This window comes from Caretta caretta, chromosome 26 (genome assembly GCF_965140235.1).
Source record: "Caretta caretta isolate rCarCar2 chromosome 26, rCarCar1.hap1, whole genome shotgun sequence".
Lineage (NCBI taxonomy): Eukaryota > Metazoa > Chordata > Testudines > Cheloniidae > Caretta > Caretta caretta.
This window is the reverse complement of record NC_134231.1, coordinates 8,201,489-8,225,490: the sequence shown is the minus strand read 5'-3', so window position 1 is coordinate 8,225,490 and position 24,002 is coordinate 8,201,489. Positions and strand designations below refer to the sequence as shown.

Below are 24,002 nucleotides of genomic sequence, written 5' to 3'. Positions count from 1 at the left end.
CTGCCGAGTTAATGCACTTAGAGCATTTTGTGTAGAGACACACACAATCGACCATTGTCATAAATATAAAGGGAAGGGTAAACCCCTTTGAAATCCCTCCTGGCCAGGGGAAAGCTCCTCTCACCTGTAAAGGGTTAAGAAGCTAAAGGTAACCTCGCTGGCACCTGACCAAAATGACCAATGAGGAGACAAGATACCTTCAAAAGCTGGGAGGAGGGAGAGAAACAAAGGGTCTGTGTCTGTCTGTAGTCTTCTTTGTCGGGGATAGACCAGGAATGGAGTCTTAGAACTTTTAGTAAGTAATCTAGCTAGGTATGTGTTAGATTATGATTTCTTTAAATGGCTGAGAAAAGCATTGTGCTGAATAGAATAACTATTTCTGTCTGTGTATCTTTTTTGTAACTTGAGGTTTTGCCTAGAGGGGTTCTCTATGTTTTTTAATCTAATTACCCTGTAAGATATCTACCATCCTGATTTTACAGGGGGGATTTCTTTATTTCTATTTACTTCTATTTTTATTAAAAGTCTTCTTGTAAGAAACTGAATGCTTTTTCATTGTTCTCAGATCCAAGGGTTTGGGTCTGTGGTCACCTATGCAAATTGGTGAGGCTTTTTATCCAACATTTCCCAGGAAAGGGGGGGTGCAAGTGTTGGGAGGATTGTTCATTGTTCTTAAGATCCAAGGGTCTGGGTCTGTAGTCACCTAGGCAAATTGGTGAGGCTTTTTACCAAACCTTGTCCAGGAAGTGGGGTGCAAGGTTTTGGGAAGTATTTTGGGGGGAAGGACGCGTCCAAACAGCTCTTCCCCAGTAACCAGTATTAGTTTGGTGGTGGTAGCGGCCAGTCCAAGGACAACGGGTGGAATATTTTGTACCTTGGGGAAGTTTTGACCTAAGCTGGTAAAGATAAGCTTAGGAGGTTTTTCATGCAGGTCCCCACATCTGTACCCTAGAGTTCAGAGTGGGGGAGGAACCTTGACAACCATATAAAAACGATTTATAAAAAAACTTCTATAAATTCGACCTAATTTTGTAGTGTAGACATATCCTGAGGAACAGTGAGGGGGGGAGGGGAGAGGAGGGAGATAAACATGGGGAAATTTTTTACTTTGTGTAATGACCCATCCACTCCCAGTCTCTATTCAAGCCTAAATTAATTGTATCCAGTTTGCAAATTAATTCCAATTCAGCAGTGTCTCGTTGGAGTCTGTTCTGGAAGTTTTTTTGTTGAAGAATTGCCACTTTTAGGTCTGTAATCGAGTGACCGAAGAGACTGAAGTGTTCTCCGACTGGTTTCTGAATGTTATAATTCTTGACCTCTGATTTGTGTCCATTTATTCTTTTATGTAGAGACTGTCCAGTTTGATCAAGGTTCCTGGGTTAGTGGTTCTGTTGGGTGGTGTGTGGTTGCTCGTGAATATTTGCTTCAGGTTGGGGGGGCTGTCTGTAGCAAGGACTGGCCTGTCTCCCAAGATCTGTGAGAGTGATGGATCATCCTTCAGGATAGGTTGTAGATTCTTGATGATGCGTTGGAGAGGTTTTAGTTGGGGGCTGAAGGTGATGGCTAGAAGGAACTTTTGTGTTTAGTTTTAGGAAAGAATTCCCTCTGCTGTTAAGACCTTTACATCGTAACTTTTAGCGGGCAGAAAAAAATCTTCTCTTAAATCACCCCAAAACAAGCTGCAAAGACTCAATGCTGACAGAAGAACCTTGACCAATTTTTGCCTGATATATATTAGAGTGTAAAGGGCCATCTTTGGCCACATGCTCCCTTAGAGCCACTTCTCATTTCCCAACAGCTACACTGAAACCGGCATTAAGGAACATCCCCAAAAGGCAGCAAGCTATCTGAAGTGACAACTTCAAGAGGTCCCCAAGGTTTTTAGTCAAATTTTGTTCGCACTATAAACTGTTTAGACAACCATTTAGAAACAGGACCAGACCTTTAAAGACCCTAATAATGTAATCAATTTTGATAGTTCTTTTGGTAGTTGCTTTGGAGTTTCACTGTTTAGTCTCCCAGCACCTCAGAATGATCAGATACTTATTATACAGTGGAACTGCCCAATTTCTCATACAAGTATACACCTCACTCCAAGAGGTCACTTGCAGATAGGGGAAGAGTTTTAATACATGACTTATTTTAAGCACAGTTAACACTCACCTCCTGCTCCTGTTGAAAGATGACAACTCTACCTCCTTTGTCTCCTGTTGCTAGTAATTCTCCAGAATGGTTAAATTCTACCGTAGAAATTATATCCGCTGCATAACCAAGAACAAAAAAACCGTCAGTCAGCATTTCTTCTAAACATCTACTCAAAAAGTCAAGAAAACTATAAATGGTTAAGGAGTACAAACAGAAAATCTTTCCCGACAGCTTGACAAAGGCTCATTTCAGTCTACATCAGTCTTATTCTCTGAATAAAATGCTCATAACCGGGAAAAGGTCCAAAATTGTTTGTTCGTCCAGAAAAAGGCCGGTTATAGTGGGGTTTTGGTTTTGTTTATATATATTTCTGCTCATTTCACCTAGACCTCTGCCATTCATTTTTAACAGTAGAACTGGACATGTGCCCATTACCCATACTGATCTCAAAGCTTGTCTCTTCAGGACTGTATGTACAGATCTGAAAGCTTTAGGCAGAAATGTTTTATTCGGGTGGACATGCTCAAACATCAGCATCTGAGGAATGCAAGGAAGCAGAACCACAACAACTACACTCAAGTTAAGATCTTAAGTTCAAATGACTGTCTTTTTAAAAAAAAAAAAAAAAAAAAAAAAAAGGTAGAGGAATTCCTGTTCTCAGACTACTTCCTCATCAGATTTAGACTGGGTTTTTACCTGCTAAAATTATTTACTAAGGGTTTTTTTCCCCCTTTGAGAGTGCTATATAAATTGGGCAAGTTTTGTAATTCTATATACGGAGTACTCATCTCTGCCGATCATCCCTTTAAAAATGGAATTTAGCCTACAGTATGTACATAACTGGTCTTGCAAGAGAGGCAATGTCAAATGTCGAACGTAGGATGAAAATTAAGCCCATACCCACCAATGTATATTAATTCCTAGCACACATACAAATACACGTTTGTTTTCATCTGAGTTATATCTTTCCTCTGCAGAAATTATAACTAAGCATAAATTATTTTGAATGTTGTGCGTGGATTCCTTTAGACTTCTATTAAATTAATTTTTAATTTAAAAACATTCAGAATTTAAAATGTTTCAAGTTTAACCTTTAAACTTGCCACCCCTGATCCAACTCAACCAACCATCAAAGCATTTTCATTCTAGTTACTTTTTAATACACAATACGCTATAGACAGTGTCAGCAAAGACACAGAGGGGAAAAAAATAAATGTCCAGCAAAAGTATGTATTTTTCCTGGAGAGGAACAAACCCAGACTATTTTCTTCATAAGCAAAAGAATAAGTACATGAGGGAATCAAAATTTGCACTTCAGTGTAGAAATAGATATGTTTACCAGGTTATAAACACTTCCTTCCATGAAACCACAATATTTATATTCTCCATTAACTAGAAGAGATATTTCAGTTTATTCTGGGAATAATATCTTCAATACCTAATATTTAATTTGCAGACAGACACTTTCCACTTCACCATGGAGCAACAAATATAAGACTTTCTGGCAGAAAAAAAGTACGTCAGTTATTTTCCAGGCAGAAAATCTCTTTTCTTCTTTATTCTTGTGTATTAGAGATGAACAACGCACTGCACAACTTTTGTTATGGTTGTTGTTGCCTGATCGTTTCTGCTTTCTTGTTTTACGTTTTGGAGCTCTGAGGAGCTACCTTGCATACTGAATGCTACTGAGCAAAACGTTCCATATTTATCTTAACGTTCACAGATTTCTGCAGAGAGGCAGGTCCATGTTATGAGAACAGAAAGCAGACACTAAAAGTAGCAGGCCTCTCTCATTTAAAGGAAGACAGGAAATTTCATGTCCTTTCACCGTGATTTTGAAGGGAGACATTTTTCAAACAGCTAAGGTGGATCTTAGGCAAAAATCATTCTGATGTTATTCCAAAAAGATGGGTGGTGCCCTTTCTGGTCATTACCAAAATATCCTGTTTTCTATTTACTGCAATATACAGCAATTATAAGTGTAGACTACTGTCTCAAAATTGTGCAATCCCAAGACAGCTCAAACATGCAGGCCAAACTGAGCTGCAAAATCCCCAAATATCAAGGAAAAAGATGCAAAGTCAGACTTCTGGCATGTATGGGAGGATGTTCAACACACAGAGCTCAGTTCTGCTCTCCGATATGCAGTGTTCATTGCCGCATATTAGAGAACTGAAAATAGAGATGATGCAATTTCTCACTAACACGATCCTAAAGTTAAATATGTAGATATGAAATAAGCTTCTTTCTAAATACACCAACAACAAAATATAAGTTTATCCTTCATAAAATTGATTTCTTCCCCCCCCAACCTTTTAAAAGTAACAATATCCATTCATTCCTACTCACTGCTGGCTAAACTGATATTTGCCTCTCATGAATGCTGATGTTTGAGACTACTTTTTTAAAACGATTTCAGAATATTTATGTAAACAAACAATAGTATGGGTGTTCAATGTACACCCTTCACAAGTTAGACTGTAAGAGGCAGAGACAGTCTTTTTATTTTGTGTTTGTACAGCACCTAGCATTCTGATACATGACTAGGACTCCAAGGCACGACGGTAAAACAAATAAATAATAACGAGGATGATGAGCAGACCTAGGAGCCAGGAATTCCCAAGTTCAAATCCTGACTCCCTCTTATCTTGGGTGAGTAAATTTAAAAACCTCTATTTCCCCATCTGTAAAACAGGGACATACTACTTATTGCATAGGATTGTTTTGAGGGTTAGTTAATGTAAAGCACTTGCAAGTCTGAGAAAGCTATATGATTCAATAAGCAATATTAAAGGAAAATATTTATCAGATAAAAGCCTTGGCACCTCATTCCAAGTCAAAATGGATATTGTGTGGATTCAAAAAACATTGAATACTAACAAATGTACAGGATGACATATACTTTAAAAAGCATTCCGGAAATGAGCTGTCAGCATTTGCATTGACAACTGAGCTAACCATGGTGAGGAGGAGACAATTTTGCTAATAAACCGGAATAGCACCTGCAAGTTTGAAAAGTAAAAATTGGCTTTAGAACCTGACTGCAGAGGACATGGGTAAAGCTATCACCATACTTATTTGGCCAGGAAAAAGCATGCTTTGAAAACATTACATATTCACACCAAAATACATATTTTTGCAAGCCTAAATAGGAATGTTTATAGGAATGACCAGAACAGCAAGTCAAGTCAATGAATGCACATTTGATGCATTTCATGACAAGTTATTTTGCAGAACTGCCATTCAAAAATGGAAAAGGATAAAGACCCGACATTTAAAGCCTTACAATCGTGATATACAGCATCAAAAGTCAGGACATTCTAAGTTAGGAGATTGTAATTGAATTTCCTGAGGTTTGTTGGTCCAACTATTTTCCTTGAACATACTTCATCTGAAATATATTCAGAGAAGCTTCTTATGGTCTTTGCTCATGAAGGTAAACCAATTACCTGTTTTTCACCACAGTTTTACATTCTGTACATATATTTATAATCTTAAGCCCAGAAATCACCTCCTAAATGCATCCAGTAGCCTGTAGGAGGTCTCCCAGTCGAAATATTATCTCTCACCTTGCTTTCTGTTCCTAGTACCTTACGGGTTTGTGTCCATGTTTGAGTGTCTGATTAGCGGCCAGCAGGCTGACACAGCTCCTGTTTTGTTTACAGAATCAGCTGCATGAACCTCCATCAGTGAAAGAAGTTTCAGTGCTACCATCCCCAGCCCTCCAAGAGAGGACAGCATGCTCTTCTGAAGGTGACAAGACATTCAAACTCTGAATGCTGCATCTACTTGTGTTTTATTTTTCTAGTATCCAGAAAACGGGTATTTTAAACAGCTTGGATCAATTTAGTTTTAAATTAAAAAAAAGTTCTTTATTTGCAATTACAACAGAAAATTAGCAACTCCTTTAAGTCTGTAAAAGTCGCATTTTAAAAAAAAATTAAAAAAGTAAAAATGAATCTAAGGAACCTGTCTCTTACAAGGCAAGCTTGAGCTATTTATTCTCAAAGGTCAAAACACAAGTAATCAAAAAAAGGCTTTCCTATTAGCCTGAAAATCGTGCTGAGCCTGCACATTTATATAAAGTAAGTACTGAAAGCAAAGCAACTATCAAGCATTTTAAATCGAGTAACTCACCGTTAAGAATACTGTATTCCCATACCTTGGTCAAAGAAAGAGGCAGACATCAAAGCACTGGTGTTAGACTGGGCGGATTTAATAGTGTTTGAGAATTGACAGGGGAAGCATTTCATCTTCCGCAGTGCACTAATTCGCTTGTGTATTTTCATCTGCGTTAACACCCTTGTTCCCAAATAAAATGAATGCTAGTCTTTTCTTTCAAATGGTAACTAAAATCCCAGTGACAATTGCAAGGCAGGATTATTTTAGTCCTTCAGTGCAGCAATGAGAAACAGAGCATCTACAGAACGTGCTGCTTTCTCTTGCCTCCTCCCTTTTGTGTATGCTATTTTCGCTACAGTCTCTAGGTGGAGGTCTTGGAAACTCTCAGAGCTGCTTTCACCACTGCCCAGGAGCTTCCAAATGATAGGCCAACAGTACAGAGGAGGAAAATCGATGAGGGGGAAGCAGCAAACCTACTGATGCTCGAGTAAGTCTGCATCACAACAGACGTTCAGAAACATACTGCATTCTCTATTTTACTGCAGAATGCGCCCCTTCACCCGGAACCACCAGTGTCAAAAAAGATGCCATGAAGAACAGCCACCTAAAACTCCACATATTTGATGCACCTTAGCAAACAGAGTTAACTCAGAAAGAAAAGGAGGACTTGTGGCACCTTAGAGACTAAGAAATTTATTTGAGCATAAGCTTTCGTGAGCTGCAGCTCACTTCATCGGATGCAAGAGTTAACTCAGTCAATCTCCTGACAGACCTGCAGAAAGTCACAGAATGAATGTGCAATGCACCTCTCTTTGGAGACCACTTAGTCTCTGTATTTTTATTTATTTATTTATTTATTTTTTAAACTGTAGGTGATTTGAGATTTCCTTGACACTAAGGCCATGTCTACACTACCAGGGTGAGTCGACCTAAGTTACGTTACTCCAGCTCGATTGATCGATGTAGCTTAGGTCAACTTACTGCAGTACCTACACCAGGCTGTGTCGATGGGAGACACTCCTGTCAACTTGCCTTACTCCTCTTGTTTTGGGGGAGTACTGGAGAGCACTCTGATCCCCAGTAAGTGTAGACATGGCCTAAGAAGCAGTATTCTGACATTTCAAGGGACCAAGAATTTAATTACAGTGGTGCAGTATCACGAGCAGGCAAGAGGAAGACAGAATTCTGATAAAGGCAAAACAGGAGAGATATTACCTTGGTTCTTACATGGCCCTCATTGCTATGGTAACTGTGCACTTGCATTAATGAATTTATTCTCACCCCACCCCACCAAGGTAAGAAAGTACAATCACTGTTTTATAGACAGGAAAAATGAAGCACAGAAAAATGAAGTGACTTTGCCCAAGGTCCCACAGGAACTGACACCAATTCTCCTGAATCCCAGTCCAGTGTGTTAACCGCAAGGCTACTTACTCATCCTTAGATGTGGGAAATCATCAAACTTCAAATCAGCAGAGCTGAGAAAACAAGTTATTTGCCTAAAAAGCCTGCCCCATCCCAACTCTTTTAAATCTACCTTGATCTGTTTCAGTAGTTTTACTCCCCAACGGACACCCCCAATCACATTATAATTATAAAGTGAATTTTGATTTAAAAACTTCATGGTGATAATCTTATTCATGTCTACTGAATTAGGATATTAAGTTAATACACTAAAACAACAAACAGGATTATTAGGGGCCCTTACCAAAGATCGTTATGCTAAGCTACAACTCTTGTACTGTCATGATGTTTAGAAAAAAATTGCTTATTCACTAAATTATATTCAATTGCTTACATGAAATGTAATCTAGGAAGAATAACCTAATTCTACTACGAATACGCTTACTGCTTTGTAAATATGACTACAAAATAACGGATTTTAGGTACGTAGTCAGGAATGTAATATATTTAGAGTTGGTTTTCAGAGTTCTGTTCAAATAAAGCTGGGCAGCCAATTGCAGTGCATATATCTGAATAAATAAACCAATTCATCTAGTACAGGCAACTCCTAAGCTACAACAGCACTAGACTCCTTGCAGGTATATTTTTAGAAACTAGAATTGTCTGCCTAATCCTGGATCAGAAGTGAAAAGCAGGTTTGATAGATTCCTAAGTGATCAAGGTCTTTCAGCAAAGGACAGTCAAACGTACATCACCAGGTTGGTCCCCTGCAGCAGTTGTCATGGAGAGGATAAATGGAGGACTCTTCCAGTGCACCTAAACTTCCTGCTCATTCGTCCCACCATAGTTTAAGTAGAGTTCTCCCAAATCTAAAAAGGAAACAAAAGTGACCTGATCTATCTTGCTTATTAATGTGGCATGGGATTGTCAGTTACTTTTATTGTTGGTTTTTTAAAATCAGGCAGGAAGTATCTATTTAATTTCTACACTAGATATATAAAAGCCATAATATCTGAAAAGAGGCAGATCTAGAGAGCAGGCAAGAAAAATCCTCTACATCCAACTTTGGACCTTTTTTATTTACTGAAGAAGGGACTCCCCATCTTTTCCTTCTTTCTTCCCCATATTCCATTTTCTACCCATTTTTCCTCCTTCCAAAAGGGATAAAAAAAATTACTAGCGGGGCCAGAAGTTTCTATAGTCAGGTCCATGATACTGACAACAAAACTGACTAAACAGAATAATCAAGTAACAGCTTGAAGGTCTGTTATTTGTAGGCACAGAGAAACTGTCACAATGAATCAGAACAGGATGAAATACTGTAAGTATTCAAGTCAATAGCAAAACTCCCATCATCTTCTCTACAGCTAGGATTTCACCTCAAAGGTCCATCCACAATACATTCTTTTATAGTGGCAGTACCACATGCTACAGAGGAAGAGGCCAAAATATCTGTAGTGCACAGACATGAAATAACTTTCCCGTAGAGAAGTTTTTCCTCTCACCATCATCAGACAGGCTTATTCCAAAGTGGGAAAGTTTATACACTTACCAAATTTTTGTCATTACCCATACAAATACCTATTTCTTTTATTAATTTTACTAGGCCTCAAGTTATATCTTGAGATAGTGAACTCCAAAGGTTATGTAGTATTTAAAATTGCATTTCCTTTCAATTTATATTGGTCACCTTTCAGTTTAACTGAAGGTAGCCTTATTCTTGTTATAAGGGAAAACAGCCACACCCCAAAACTGTATACTACCATCATAGTTCCTCTCGTTTGTGTCTTCTCAACACTAACTGGGGTCAGTCTGTCTCGTCTCATATCTTCTCATGTATATAATCAATTTCACTGCCTGTTTCTGCTATATCCTTTCTGAGATGGGGTGACCAGAACTGAACACAATATTCCAGGGAAAGGCATACCATTGAATTATATCATAGCATTATAATATTTGCAGTATTGGTTTCTTTATACAGCCTAACATTTTGCTTATTTATTTTTTTGACACCCACTCCAGAAATTTACATTGAGTTGCCTGGCCCTCTCCACCCCCTGCCCTCATCCTGAGCGGTTAGTTAATATCAGAACCCAGCAACAAATGCATCACCTCACAAATTTCAACACGAAATTTCATCAGTCACTGTGGTCCCCCTCTGAAACTCCCCACAGTCTTCTTTAGTCATAGCTAACCTAGACTATTTTCAGAGTAGCAGCCGTGTTAGTCTGTATTTGCAAAAAGAAAAGGAGTACTTGTGGCACCTTACAGGCTAACAAATTTATTTGAGCACAAGCTTTCCTGAGCTACAGCTTACAGAAAAATCCAAAAAAACCCCAACAACAACCACCACCATAAAAAAAAAATCAAAAAACCCCCCAAAACCCTGACACCTTTGTCTCCAGGCAAATAGGCAGAAAACCCCTCTAGTTACTTTGAGGTAAAAAAAAAAAAAAAAAAAAAACTTCAGGTCTGTGAAGACTTGTGAATTTCCCTGAAGGAGGTTAACTACTCTGCCTTTAGGTAGAGGAAACTGCAGCTCACAAAAGACCATTCCCTTTTGTCTCTGCTCTGGCCCCCTAACCTTTGATTCCACCATGATTTCAACAATTTCCATCCCACCACCGACCTCAGCCTGGTCCAGTCCACACAAGAGATCCACTTCCTGGACACTACAGTGCTAATAAACAATGGCCACATAAACACCACCCTATACCGGAAACCTACTGACCGCTATTCCTACCTGCATGCCTCCAGCTTTCACCCTGACCACACCACACGATCCATCGTCTACAGCCAAGCTCTGCGATACAACCGCATTTGCTCCAACCCCTCAGACAGAGACAAACACCTACAAGCTCTCTGTCAAGCTTTCTTACAACTACAATACCCACCTGCAGAAGTAAAGAAACAGATTGATAGAGCCAGAAGAGTTCCCAGAAGTTACCTACTACAGGACAGGCCTAACAAAGAAAATAACAGAACGCCACTAGCGGTCACCTTCAGCCCCCAACTAAAACCCCTCCAACGCATTATTAAGGATCTACAACCTATCCTAAAGGATGACCCAACACTCTCACAAGTCTTGGGAGACAGGCCAGTCCTTGCCTACAGACAGCCCCGCAACCTGAAGCAAATACTCACCAACAACCACATACCACACAACAGAACCACTAACCCAGGAACTTATCCTTGCAACAAAGCCCGTTGCCAACTGTGCCCACATATCTATTCAGGGGACACCATCACAGGGCCTAATAACATCAGCCACACTATCAGAGGCTCGTTCACCTGCACATCCACCAATGTGATATATGCCATCATGTGCCAGCAATGCCCCTCTGCCGTGTACATTGGTCAAACTGGACAGTCTCTACGTAAAAGAATAAATGGACACAAATCAGATGTCAAGAATTATAACATTCATAAACCAGTCGGAGAACACTTCAATCTCTCTGGTCACGCAATCACAGACATGAAGGTCGCTATCTTAAAACAAAAAAACTTCACATCCAGACTCCAGCGAGAAACTGCTGAATTGGAATTCATTTGCAAATTGGATACTATTAATTTAGGCTTAAATAGAGACTGGGAGTGGCTAAGTCATTATGCAAGGTAGCCTGTTTCCTCTTGTTTTTTCCTACCCCCCCCCCCCCCAGATGTTCTGGTTTAACTTGGATTTAAACTTGGAGAGTGGTCAGTTTAGATGAGCTATTACCAGCAGGAGAGTGAGTTTGTGTGTGTATGGGGGTGGGGGGGATGTGAGAAAACCTCGATCTATGCAGGAAATAGCCCGACTTGATGATGTAAAGAGTTGTCACTTTGGATGGGCTAGCACCAGCAGGAGAGTGAATTTGTGTGGGGGGGTGGAGGGTGAGAAAACCTGGATTTGTGCTGGAAATGGCCCACCTGTTGATCACTTTAGATAAGCTATTACCAGCAGGACAGTGGGGTGGGAGGAGGTATTGTTTCATATCCTCTGTGTGTATATAAAGTCTGCTGCAGTTTCCACGGTATACATCTGATGAAGTGAGCTGTAGCTCACGAAAGCTCATGCTCAAATAAATTGGTTAGTCTCTAAGGTGCCACAAGTACTCCTTTTCTTTTTGCGAATACAGACTAACACGGCTGTTCCTCTGAAACCTGTCATATCACTGTTCACCTTTTTCCAGTTCACCTGAGCTATTTAACATTGAGTGTAGGACTACTGGCATTAGATATAAGTGTTGTATACCACTTTAAAGATGGAAAACCCAAATTTTCTGCGCAGTGCTCTTCACTAGCCCCAGCTGGGTGGGATATATTAGACCTTAAAATCTCATCATTCTGATTATAGTCTTGATTTTCAGAGGCTGGATGCTCAGCACTTTTTGAAAAATTAGGCACCTTAAAAGCATCACCGTTTGGATACACAAAAATAGAAGCACCGAAAATACGAGTCCCTTTTGAAAACACTGGCCCTCCATTTTTTTTTCTTAGCATTATTATATGGCTGGTATCTCAAGAACAGCTGAAAACAAACCAGCACTTTATGCCAACCTGAATTGGAATCACATCTTTTGAATGGTATAAAATGCTCATCTTCACCTTCAGTGGTTCATAAGATTTTGAGGACTAAAACTAGGTGAGAATCATAGTGGAAAAATTAAAACAAGATGGTTATCAGGATGCTATATTAAGGTCCAATATCATGCAACTTGCCAGGACTACTCGTACCTTTGTTGGCTAGGTACAAACCTTTTAATGACTTGTAAACATGACCAAACGCTGGTCCTGAACCAGTGAATCGAAAGCAAAAAATTCAATTCCTACTACCAGATCAAAGACCAGCTTTTTTTTTTTTTTTTTTTTTTTGGGTGCACGCCAGGGACAACCGGAGAGGGACAGCCCATGTTACTGCTTAACCAATCAGAAGCATCACCTATAGGAGAATGCCACCCTGTGTGCCAACCTAAATGAAAGACTGTGAATCAACCCAGATACATTGCACAGTAGCATAAAGTGTCACTGAAGAAATAAACCAAGCCAATGATCTTAAACAAGTATCTTACAATGCCCTACAGAATTGCGGCTGGAGTTTCCTGGTAACTGACCCTAAAGCATTGCCATATCCTAACAGAATGCAGTCTGCTCTGTGTCAGGAGTCCTATAAGCCTTCCAATAGCTATCCCAGGTAAAGTAGATGCAAGCTCTAACTTTTTATAAGCATGAGAGTGGGAATATAGATATGATCTTCATTCTGAAAAGCTGCAGTTAGCTCACTTCACCTCCCATCACAGACATCCCATCTTCTCCACTTTACTTTTAGAGTTCTAACAAAAATCAAACACTATCATGGGGTCAAGAAGAAAACTAATCTTCACCATGAGGATCAATTCTACTGTAGTTCCAAGGTTTTCTAGGTAAACATAAAGATAGAGACAATGACCTGCAGGTCTCCTTGCTAAAACCGGAGCAATCAAACAAGGCTCCTTTCCTTTTACATGAAGGAAAAAAATGGTACGTATGAAAAGATGTTTTGATGATTGATGCAATATGTTTAGGCTCCACAGTGGGAAGATAGGACATACTGGAAGCTTTAAAAAAATAAAACATCTTATTGCTAACAGATAAACCACCCCCAATAGCAAGGTGGTGCAATGAAAAAATAGTCACTCAGTATCTGCAGAAAAGTATGTCTCTTTATTGTGTCTCAAGTTGGGCTCCCAAAAATAATTAGTCACTTTCAGAAGTCTTGATCACTGTATACGTTTACTGTACTGATTTTATACTACTCTGAGAAATCCACTTCCAAACAGAATGGTGATGAGAGGCTTAGTGTTCTACAGCACAGAAATATTATTAATAAAAAGGAACCGTGTCAAATTAACCACAATCGGATTTCCCAGTAGTCTCAAACTTGCACAGGTCGGTGTGTGTGGGCGGTGGGCAGGGCATATCACATTCAGAACTATCAGTATTTAAAACAAATCTGAATGGAACCAACTCACCTTGAGTTTCTTCCTGGCCCCTCAATTACATTGCAAGGATAGGCACTGAATTTGGGACGTTAGAAGGAATGGCTGGAACATGGGTGGGAAGAAAACCTACAGATCTATATGGCAGCATGAGTACCTTTCTGTCAAAGGACGACTCAAGACTGCCCCAATATCAGACTGGTAATGTCTACTCATGAAGTTACCTGAAACATTTTCAATGAAGGGACCATTATCAACATTAACATGACTTATGGAGAAAAGATTTCAACCACTGCTGACTCTATTTGTCTCCCTCTTCAACTGTTCATGGAATATGCATACAGTCTGCAATGAACCCTTCCAAAGTAAAGAACATCCAGAAGTTTAGGCAAGAATCTATTCCATGGGGGAAGCATAAAGAAAGCTCTCATTTACTTTTTTCTAGTAACAATGAAATTACACCAGACTTTGGCATATGGTGCTTGTATTAAGGGCAGGACAGCTAAAGCAGAAACATCAGGTTTAGAACCGTCCTTTGAAGCAAGAAGCCAAGCAAACGGGTTAGTCCTCAAAAGAAGTTGGTGTATACCTGTTCAGAGCATCTTGCTCTCGTCTGTAAATTTCACCCTCGATTCTCTTACTGGGAAACTGCATGAATACTTGCTTGTTGACAAGCAGGATGTGCTTAGGTCCATTATATTCTTTAACTAGACTGCAAGGTCCACTGTAGAAAGGCAGCCATGTCAGGATTCAGGCGAAGCTGAGAAATGAGCCCGGGCCAGAAGAATTAATGACGGGCAAGTCAAACAGAAAGAGAAATGTCTAGTAAGCAAACCAGCTAAGATCACGCTAAGGGATGGCTGAATAAACATATCCCCGAGACCTTAGAGTTTTGCTCTGAAGGAGTAATGGGTTTGAAGTAGGAATCTCACTGCTGGTGACTGGTTAAGGGACCTTCCACACTTCTTGACACCGGCCTAAAAACTGAACAGTAGATAATTTGGCCCACGAGACAATGCAAGCAAGTCAGAGTGTCTAAAAGAGATTTTAGTAAGCAACAGCTCAGAATGGGTTAAAATACTGAAAACGTCATTAGTTCAGATTAGTCTGATGAGCTGACTCTACTTTCATGCACTGATTTAATTCCACAAACTGAACCTGTGTGACTAACAAGATATCCTGCATTAAATCTGTAGTTCTAGTTTACAACTGTAATAGAACATTTATTTTTATCGTCAGAGGTTATATATTTTAACGTACTACGAACTTCAGACAAGCTTCGCTTATAAAAACATGCTTGGCAGGCAGAACGTGTTACCTAGTCTACAGCAGTAAGGCAGTCATGGCAGCTAACAGAATGCCTTTATTTCACCAGTCCAAAAAAGTTTCTGCACAAGATTTTGGAACCACTTTGGTCTCGCCAAGTGTGTATACACTCAGCAAGCAAATCAGTCAGTTTACACAAGTGGAGCAATCTGCTCACGTTTCTAATGATTCTGAACAAAGAATTGCAGTATTCCAAAATATTTTTGGAGTTCTTTGTTGTTTATGCACCTTCTCAGGGACCTTAAATACCAATTCTGGAATTTCTAGGTTTTACGGACTACTGACAATTGTCTTCCAAAAGAGAATAAGGAAGTGTTATTCACCTCTTCACATAACACACAAAACAGGGGTCACCCAATGAAATTAATAGGTAGCAGGTTTAAACAAACAAAAGGAAGTACTTCTTGACACAATGCAGAGTCAACCTTAGAAACTCATTACTAGGGGATGTTGTGAAGGCAAAAAACTATAAACTGGGTTCAAAAGGGAATCATAAGTTAATGGAGAAAAAGTCTATCCTCCTCAATGGCTATTAGCCCAGATGTTCAACCCCATGCTCTGGGAATCCCGAAGCCTTTGACTGCCAGATGCCAGGACAGGACTACAGGAGATGGATCACTTGATAATCGCCCTATTTTGTTTATTCGCTTTGAAGCATCTGGCATTGGCCACTGTCAGAAGACAGGATACTGGGCTACACGGACCATTGATCTGACCCAATATGTCTTCTCTTATGTTCTTATAAAATGGAAACAGAAAATTCAAAGGGCTGATGAGGACACCATCTCTGAGGTTTGTTAGCGGCCTGTGTCCTGTCTATAACTAACTATTATTATGAACAAATGAAGAATAATTCTCAATCACATTTCTTCACAGTAACTCAGCGAACCATCTGGATTGAGAGATGTCCAAGAAACCCATTACTCTTTTGATCATATTCCTGTGCCAGCCACAACAGCGGGACTACCAAAGCATTTGTCAGATCACTGATATACAGAAGCTCTATAGAAAAGGCAGTCTGCAAACACCTGCCTTGCAGGCCCTGTATTAGAAGATACATAAATAATAAACAGCCAAATGCAAGTATGCAGAGAAGTACAGACGGGTAGCCTGGAAAACTTCTATGGAGAAGCTGTCTGCCCACAAGGCCGACACTCTCCTGGCAAAGTGGACTTTGAAGGATGTGGAAAAATTGAAAAGAGTTCAGCGGAGAGCAACAAAAATGATTAGGGGGCTGGAGCACATGACTTATGAGGAGAGGCTGAGGGAACTGGGGTTATTTAGTCTGCAGAAGAGAAGAGTGACGGGGGGATTTGACAGCAGCCTTCAACTACCCGAAGGGGGTTCCAAAGAAGATGGATCTAGACTGTTCTCAGTGGTGCCAGATGACAGAACAAGGAGTAATGGTCTCAAGTTGCAGTGGGGGAGGTTTAGATTGGATATCAGGAGGGTGGTAAAGCACTGGAATGGGTTACCTAGGGAAGTGGTGCAGTCTCCTTCCTTAGAGGTTTTTAAGGTCAGGCTTGACAAAGTCCTGGCTGGGATGATTTAGTTGGGGATTGGTCCTGCTTTGAGCAGGGGGTTGAACTGGATGACCTCCTGAGGTCCCTTCCAACCCGGATATTCTATGATTCCAGGAAAGGTCCTCCGACTGTTTGAGGCTACAAAACAGGTGCAACTTCCTGTGAGACCCCTTACAATCGTAGCTGACGACAGAAAATTGTGTATAGGCACTGAGTGGCATTCTTAGCTCGATTTTCTCTTCTTTCCAATAAGGATTTCGTATTGCAATGATGTGTCTCTTTATCATGGAAAAGATCTTACAAAACACAAAGGAATCAAAAGTGGGAAAATGTAGTTAGACTTTCACTGAAGTTGGAAGTAACTTCACAAAAAAATTAAAATACGGTTATGAAATTTCACTGTATACCTGCAAGTCTGAGCCATCCCACTGGTACTTCATTGCTTATGTGCATGTATTTTGCATTTATACAGAGTCCTTAATACACTAAGTATTTAATACAAATATTATAAAATGGATTACAGAGCACTAATCTTAAAAGCCAACAGAAAAGTTTTAGGAAGAGCGAATCACTGTGATGGGAGGAACAGAGTTCCCAACACATGGGGACAACACGACACCCAACCACAGACAGTCAGTGGGGATAAAGAGACCAGGATTGGAAGAGCACAGAAAGTGTGCATGGGACAGGCAAGAAGTATAAACAAACTCAGAGAGGTATGACGACAAATTTTTCATCTCTGGAAGGCAATTATAATTTAGATTAAGAAACTGCTAGGTAACAATTAACAGCCTTTGTTCACTGGCGGTGGGTAAGAGAAAGGGTATAAAAATCCCTCCCTTTCTCATCTTCATCCCTGATTTCCCCCCCCCCCCTTTTTAAGTACAGTGATTTTGTAACTGAGGGATACAACTAACGGTCTCATTACTGAAAACACTTCTGTCCTCCTCTCCACCTTCTTAGGTTTCATGCATGATTTTCTCTGGGTTCTACACTCAGCAGCTTAAACAAACCAACCCAGCACCTGTGGCAGCAACACCGTCTAGAACCAGGCAATCCTACTTTCAGTTTACACTATGGGAGTCTTTCCGGAACCATCTTTTAAACTGAGGTCCGTCCTGTCTGCGATGAGAGGGCATTAAAGATCACCTAGCTCTTTTCTTGGTAAGAGAAGGAGAACTGTGTCTCAGTATTCCCAGGCCAAAATTTCCACACTTCCCACTGCTGAACATGTGAGAACCAGCTGGCTGCAGCCCACCCATAGAAGCCAATCTTGCAATAGTGCTGTACACACACATATATGTGAAACACTCTGGAATGAAAATTAGAATTTATACAAATTATACTGCTTAGTTTTATATTGCTGACCCTGCTAGCGTAGCCAGGTTATTAGGCAAAGCCAGATAAGTGATCCAGGAGAAAGAGGCTTATGCTGGTTTCTCTGGCTTTGAATGAATTTGGAAGTATGTACAGATGGGGAGAAATATTTCAGAAGAACTTCCATGACACCCCCAGAGTTCAAAATCTTTCGTCCCATGAAGTTCAGAGCAAAGGTTTGTGAAGACTAGTAAGAATTTTTCTCTTTTCCAATTGATTCTGAAAGCATGCCAGTCCTGTTTGGAGCAGCAGTACTTTTATAATAGTGTCAGTGTTTTTCTGTTCTGTTCAAAGACCCCGTAATGAGGTGCCAATGTCCCAAAATAGCCTCTTTGCTAGATTCTTGAAGAGCAGTGTTACACATCTGAATTGAACTGCCCGATCATTCTGCTGAGATACACTCATTTTTCCTATTGAGCTTGTTACTCAAGAGTGAAGAGAGCCAATCTCTTGATGTTGTGGAATGTAGTTTTTAAACAAACCCCTGCAATCTCTGTAACAAGCAAGGCCTTAATCCCCAAAAGTAATATGCAGGTCACCACTCCCCCAAATAAAACTAAGGGAGGTGTATCAGGGAAACAAGTACAAGTGAACTACTCGTAGGCTTTGACTACACACAAGCGTCACCGCTGTAACTACCTCAGTATAGGTAAAGGAGTAAAATCCCCCTAGTGAGGAAGCAGTTACACGAATACGAAAGGGCTTCTACTGGTATAGTCTATTCCCATGCAGAAAGGGAAATAAACTATGCCAGTGTAAAACACCTTTTTATTGATATAACCGCAACCACAACAGGAGTTGTATCAGTGTAACTATTTCAGTTTAAAAAAGAAAGCCACACCCCTAACTGAAATAATCCTATCAGTTCGAAAACGGTCACACAGGCCTATATGCTACGTACATTTTATTTTTCCTTATTTCCTTCTCTCACTCATTCTCTTCCCATTTCCCCCTCCTGTTTCTTCTCTTTCCTCTTGCTTTTGTTTGTTCTTTCAATGGGAAGTGATTTTTCCCCCACATCAGAACAGTGGCATCCCTACCTCCTGTATGGGGCTTTCTCCTTCAGTCTGCAGAGACCATAGTCCTTAGACAGCTTCACTCTGTTGGCCAAGAGACAGGTAGAACACAAAGGAACTGAGGCAAACACTTTCGGAGAGCTACCAAAGACATCCTGGTAAGCAGCACTTATGTCAATCCGTACTCATTGAGCTAATGTCCCCTCCTGAATTGAGCACTGATGCAATGTGCTCAGTGAAATACAACAAACAAATGCAAAGACAGAGCCAGATCTGCAGAGTACACAGGCTAGAAGACAGATAATGGGAGACCCAAATATGACGGCTAATGGAAATAAAACAACTTTCAGAGGGTGTTAATTAGCACATCACAGGATTCTGGACCGTAGAGAATGGATCTTCAGGAGGAATATGAATGGGGAAGGTGAGCATGACACACTGGGATTGGGAGACATTTCCATTCAGAGGGCAATGTATAACACTTCAGGTGGCCATGGGCATGGGTGAGAGAGAAAGGGGAACGGAGGCTGGTACCCTTGGCAGATTGGAAAAAAGAAGGACAACTGTCCTGCTTAAAAAAATAAATAAATAAATAAAAATCACTTGCCTGATCCAATGGGGAAATAACGGACCCTGTTTTATACAAGCCGATTTACTAGTCTGACATCTGTTTGAAAAAAATTTTGGTGCATCAATTTCTGAGAGCTTGGGTCGTTTACCTTCCATGGATGCTATTATACCTCTCATTTCAGTGTTCTACTTTTATTTATTTGTTTCAGGAAAATGGAGTTGTGCCCTTCCATTTCAGCCTTTCTTCCGACTTCCTAAATGGACTTCGGCCAGTGAAAGCCCTCAGTACGGAGCTGTGATCCGCCTTGCACAGGGTGCCGGAAGAAAGGCATCTACTTTCCCAGCTGAAGCAGCATAAAGAGCCATCTACAAAAGGGCGCAGAAGGCCTAAGAATATGGTGAAGAGCACAAGCTAGGGTTGACAGTGATACCACTGCTGAAACTATCTGCAGCCCTTTTAGAAGCAAAAATAGGAACAATAAAAGCTCAAAGCAGAGAGCTTAACAATGACTAGTACCGTAAAGGAAAGTACATATCAGGATAGCTTTGAATTACAGATAAACTTATGACCTATTATTCCTGGGTAGTTCGGAGACAACATAAGTCGGAGAATTAAACTCAAAACATTATTACTCAGTGGTTTCATAACTCATGAGAACAGCTATTCCTGTCAAGCCTCAGGACTGCAGAGGAAAAATTAATAACTACAGCGTAGCAAACCCCCATCCCCTCCCATTGAAGTGACATGACAATGCCACTCCTAGCCATCTAGATGCTGGCTGTGTGCAGAGCTATTTGTTCCTTCAAGCAGCTTCACTAGGCTTGTAGCCCGTCAAGAGGCACAAACTCTGCCAGGGAACAGAGGCCACCCAGGTCCGCAAAGGAATGCTCAAAAGGGGACAAATAATTAAGTATCTATATTGATGTAGATGTAAAAGTTAATAGTAAACTAGCTTTTCTGTAGCGCTCTCCAGGAGTACACTTAAAAGCACTTTACAAAAGAAAGTCAGTGTCATTATTACCCCCATTTTACATATGGGGAACTGAGGCATGGAAAGGTTAAGTGATGTGCTCAAGGTTAACCCGCAGGCTAGTGGCAGAGCTGCGAACAGAACCCAGGCCTCCTAAATCCCAGTACAGTGTTCTATTCACTAGACAACACTCTCTTTCCCAGCAGAGTAATTCCCTGAACAGCTACAAATATTGAACTGACCCATGTTTAACGGCAAAGCGAGAGTCACAAGTTCAATATTACAAACCTTTTAAGCAGCAGGCAGAGTGAAGTGCTTGGAGGATAGCCAGTTGGCTATAGAACAGCGGTTCTCAAACTGTGGGTCGGGACCCCGAAGTGGGTCAGGACCCCGTTTTAATGGGGTCACCAGGACTGGCGTTAGATTTGCTAGGGCCCGGGCCCGAAGCCCAAACCCCACCGGCCGGGGCCGAAGCCCAAGATCTTCAGCCCCGGGTGGCTGGGTTCAAGTTACAGGCCCCCCAGCCCAGGACTGAAGCCCTTGGGCTTTGGCCAGCTTGCCCACCTGGGGCGGTGAGCTCGGGCTTTGGCCCCCCTGCTTGGGTGGACTCAGGCTTCTGAACCCCCTCCTGGGGTCGTGTGGTATTTTTTGTGGTCAGACAGGGGTCGCGGTGCAACCGAGTTTGAGAACCGCTGCAAGAGAGCATTTTGCTTCCTGTGGTGCCAGTTCAAATCCAGTTCCGCACATAATCACTGAACATCAACACGGGATAGCTGCTTGGTCTTCTACATGAATTGAGTTTTGTGATCTCAGCCCAGTAGCCAAGTGTTCATCAACAAACCAAAACAAAAATCTGCCACCAATTTCCTCCGACTGTTAGCAATCAGGCAAGAAGCAAAGGATTGAACTGGCCAGGGAGACAATCACCCTCTTAGCACAAGAGGTAGCGTCCGCAGTGTTGAGACCCAGTGATGCTTAACAGTGCGGTGGAAGTTTGCTACTGCTTTCGCCCCTTGTCTGTGGAAAAAGAGCAGACTTCTGTCACCCACACAGGCAAAAATGTGTTTATGAAAACTCTTCTCATCTCATGGAAGACTCTGAGAATCCTAATGCAAAATTGTAATTTCTTGTTTCATAATTATACGCCAAGCCTTTATACAAGACTTAATTTGAGACTACTAAGCACAGAAGTTATAAAATTAGACATTTTTTCAATGAGAATATTAAAAACAGACTTCACACTCGTGTTTTTATTACCTAAGTCAAAGCTGGTGAATAGTTTAATATTGTTTGGTTTGTTTTTTTTCCTGGTCAAGCAAACAGAGTGGATTTAAAATGTCTAAACATGCCATCTCTGCAAATTTATACAGATCCTTAGTTACACAGGATATTTACTAACAACTGTCAATAATTAGATGTATTATTTCACCAAATATTTGCTCAAACTTGTTTTCTTTACATTAGAAACAACCATTTCAAGTTGTAAATGTTTAATTTTCTGTAGAGGACAGGAAAGATTGGTCTAATGCAAACAAGAGGACTCAATCAACTTATCTACCTTAAGCAAAGGGAGTTTTAAGCATACGAGGAATGAAAGTTCAGCCCCCTAATCTCTTACATACACCTCAGACTTTTCCTCTAGCCCAGTGGTTCTCAAACTTTTGTACTGGTGACCCCTTTCACACAGCAAGTCTCTGAGTGCGACCCCCCAGCCTCCGCTTGTAAATATTTAAAAAGTGTTTTTAATTTAACACTATTATAAATGCTGGAGGCAAAGTGGGGTTTGGGGTGGAGGCTGACAGCTCACAACCCTCCCGCGTAATAACCTGGCAACCCTCTGAGGGGTCACGACCCACAGTTTGAGAACCACGGCTCTAGCCTGTGTTTGCAGCCTCATTATCAAGCAAGCAAACCACTAGTCAAGAGTAGATACACTCGACCATCTCCCTCATGCTTATGGCCCGTAGACAGAGAGGACAGGGAGAAACCGATTCTATGAGATGAGAGTACTTAGCAACTCTTGGTGGGGTGGGGGTGGAGACAAGAAACACTAATACCATGCCACTAAAGTCCCATCTCCACCTGCTTCCGAAAAAAACTGGAAACACAAGGTCTCCTCTAGGCAGAACTCCTAAACACTTACGGAATTGACATCATTTTGCTATGTATCAAACATCGCCAGAGATGCAGGTCTGACTATTTTCAAGGAGACGGGATTTATATCCATTTAAACTGAACGTTCAATGTTTCCTAATATTTAATACAGAATTAAATCACTTTAAAGTTTTAATTTTGGGGAGTTAACTCATTGATTTAAATTAAAAAACGACTACGTGGTCAGGGAAAGGTTCCAAACCTTTAATTGCTTTAAATGGTGAAACGCCATGGAAATAATCCACATGTGTAAATGTAATAACGCAGCATTCCATTGACTATGACCACCATCCTCTGTGTCTGTATGGACTGTACCTGTCCATAGTGTTAGTATTATACCTTTACACTGCTCACCGAGATAGGGGTTCTGTTCTTTGTGCCAACTTTCACACGATCTACTCATTATCAAAATGTTCCATAAACCTACCGCACTACAAATCTAAGGCTATGTCTACACTGCGAACCTTACAACGGCACGGCTCTGCTGTTCTAAGGTGCGCTGTCTGGCTGCTCTTTTTCGCCGGGACAAAATAAAACCACCTCCAACAAGCAGCAGCCGCTTCGTCGCTGGAAGCACGGCTCCCACCAGCAAAGCATTGTCCACACTGGCGCTTTCCGTCACTAAAACTTTTGTCGATCAGGAGGCTGTTTTTTCACACCCCTGAGTGACAAAACTTTTCGTGACGCAAGTGCCGGTGTAGACAAAGCCTAACCGTCTGGAAAAGGGCAAACTAAAGGGTTGGGGCTTGTTGGTTGAAAAAAGCCTCTACACAAGTCTTTTGGAAGACATTTCAACTGTTCAAAAAATTAGGGGGTTGCGTTTATTTTTAAAGCCAAAACTGATTGGTTTGTGTGTGTGTGATTTTATATAAAGTACTAAAATCTCTCTTCCTAAATAAAAAACAAACCATAGTTATAGTAGATGTATACAAGGTTATTCTCTCTGTAGCCAGATGCAAAGCTGTTTGGTCTCTGGACAGAAACCATTAACCCTCATCACCCTGATTAATTACCTTCCGTCTTTAAACCTTGAGAAAGGACATTACTGCAATTCCTCTCAGAACAAACGCATAGGAAACCAATGAGCAATGGTTCCCTTTCCTCAACTCAGTGAAATATAGACAGTGAACTAGACTTCCCTTTACCCAACTAAGTGAAATATAGACCCCAGCAGTATTTTAATAGCCTACCAAAAGCTGCAAACTACTGTTCCTTTCAAACAATACCCCTATTCTAGCCATTACTCAGTTGGATGAGCAATGCATGGAGAAGTAAAACTACACTACGAGCAATAGGGCTGACTACATGTACAGAAGGAGAAAATGAAATTCTTTTATGTTTGATCCATGTCCAATGAAGTACAGCCAAGACCACCAGAAAAGGCAAGGTTACTTGGAAACTGCTGTTAGACCTAGTCCGTCACCTCTATGTTCGGGT

The 24,002-nt window shown here is 40.8% G+C and overlaps 1 protein-coding gene across 2 annotated transcripts in view; it reads right to left on the bottom strand.

Annotated features, from left to right (window-relative positions):
- Window positions 1–24,002, bottom strand: part of PPP2R2A (protein phosphatase 2 regulatory subunit Balpha) — a 76,942-nt gene that overhangs the window by 25,836 nt on the left and 27,104 nt on the right. For both annotated transcript variants that reach the window (XM_048829307.2, XM_048829306.1), the window contains exon 3: window positions 2,164–2,261. In XM_048829307.2, the coding sequence (XP_048685264.1) occupies window positions 2,164–2,261 (98 nt within the window). The remainder of the gene's footprint in view (window positions 1–2,163; window positions 2,262–24,002) is intronic.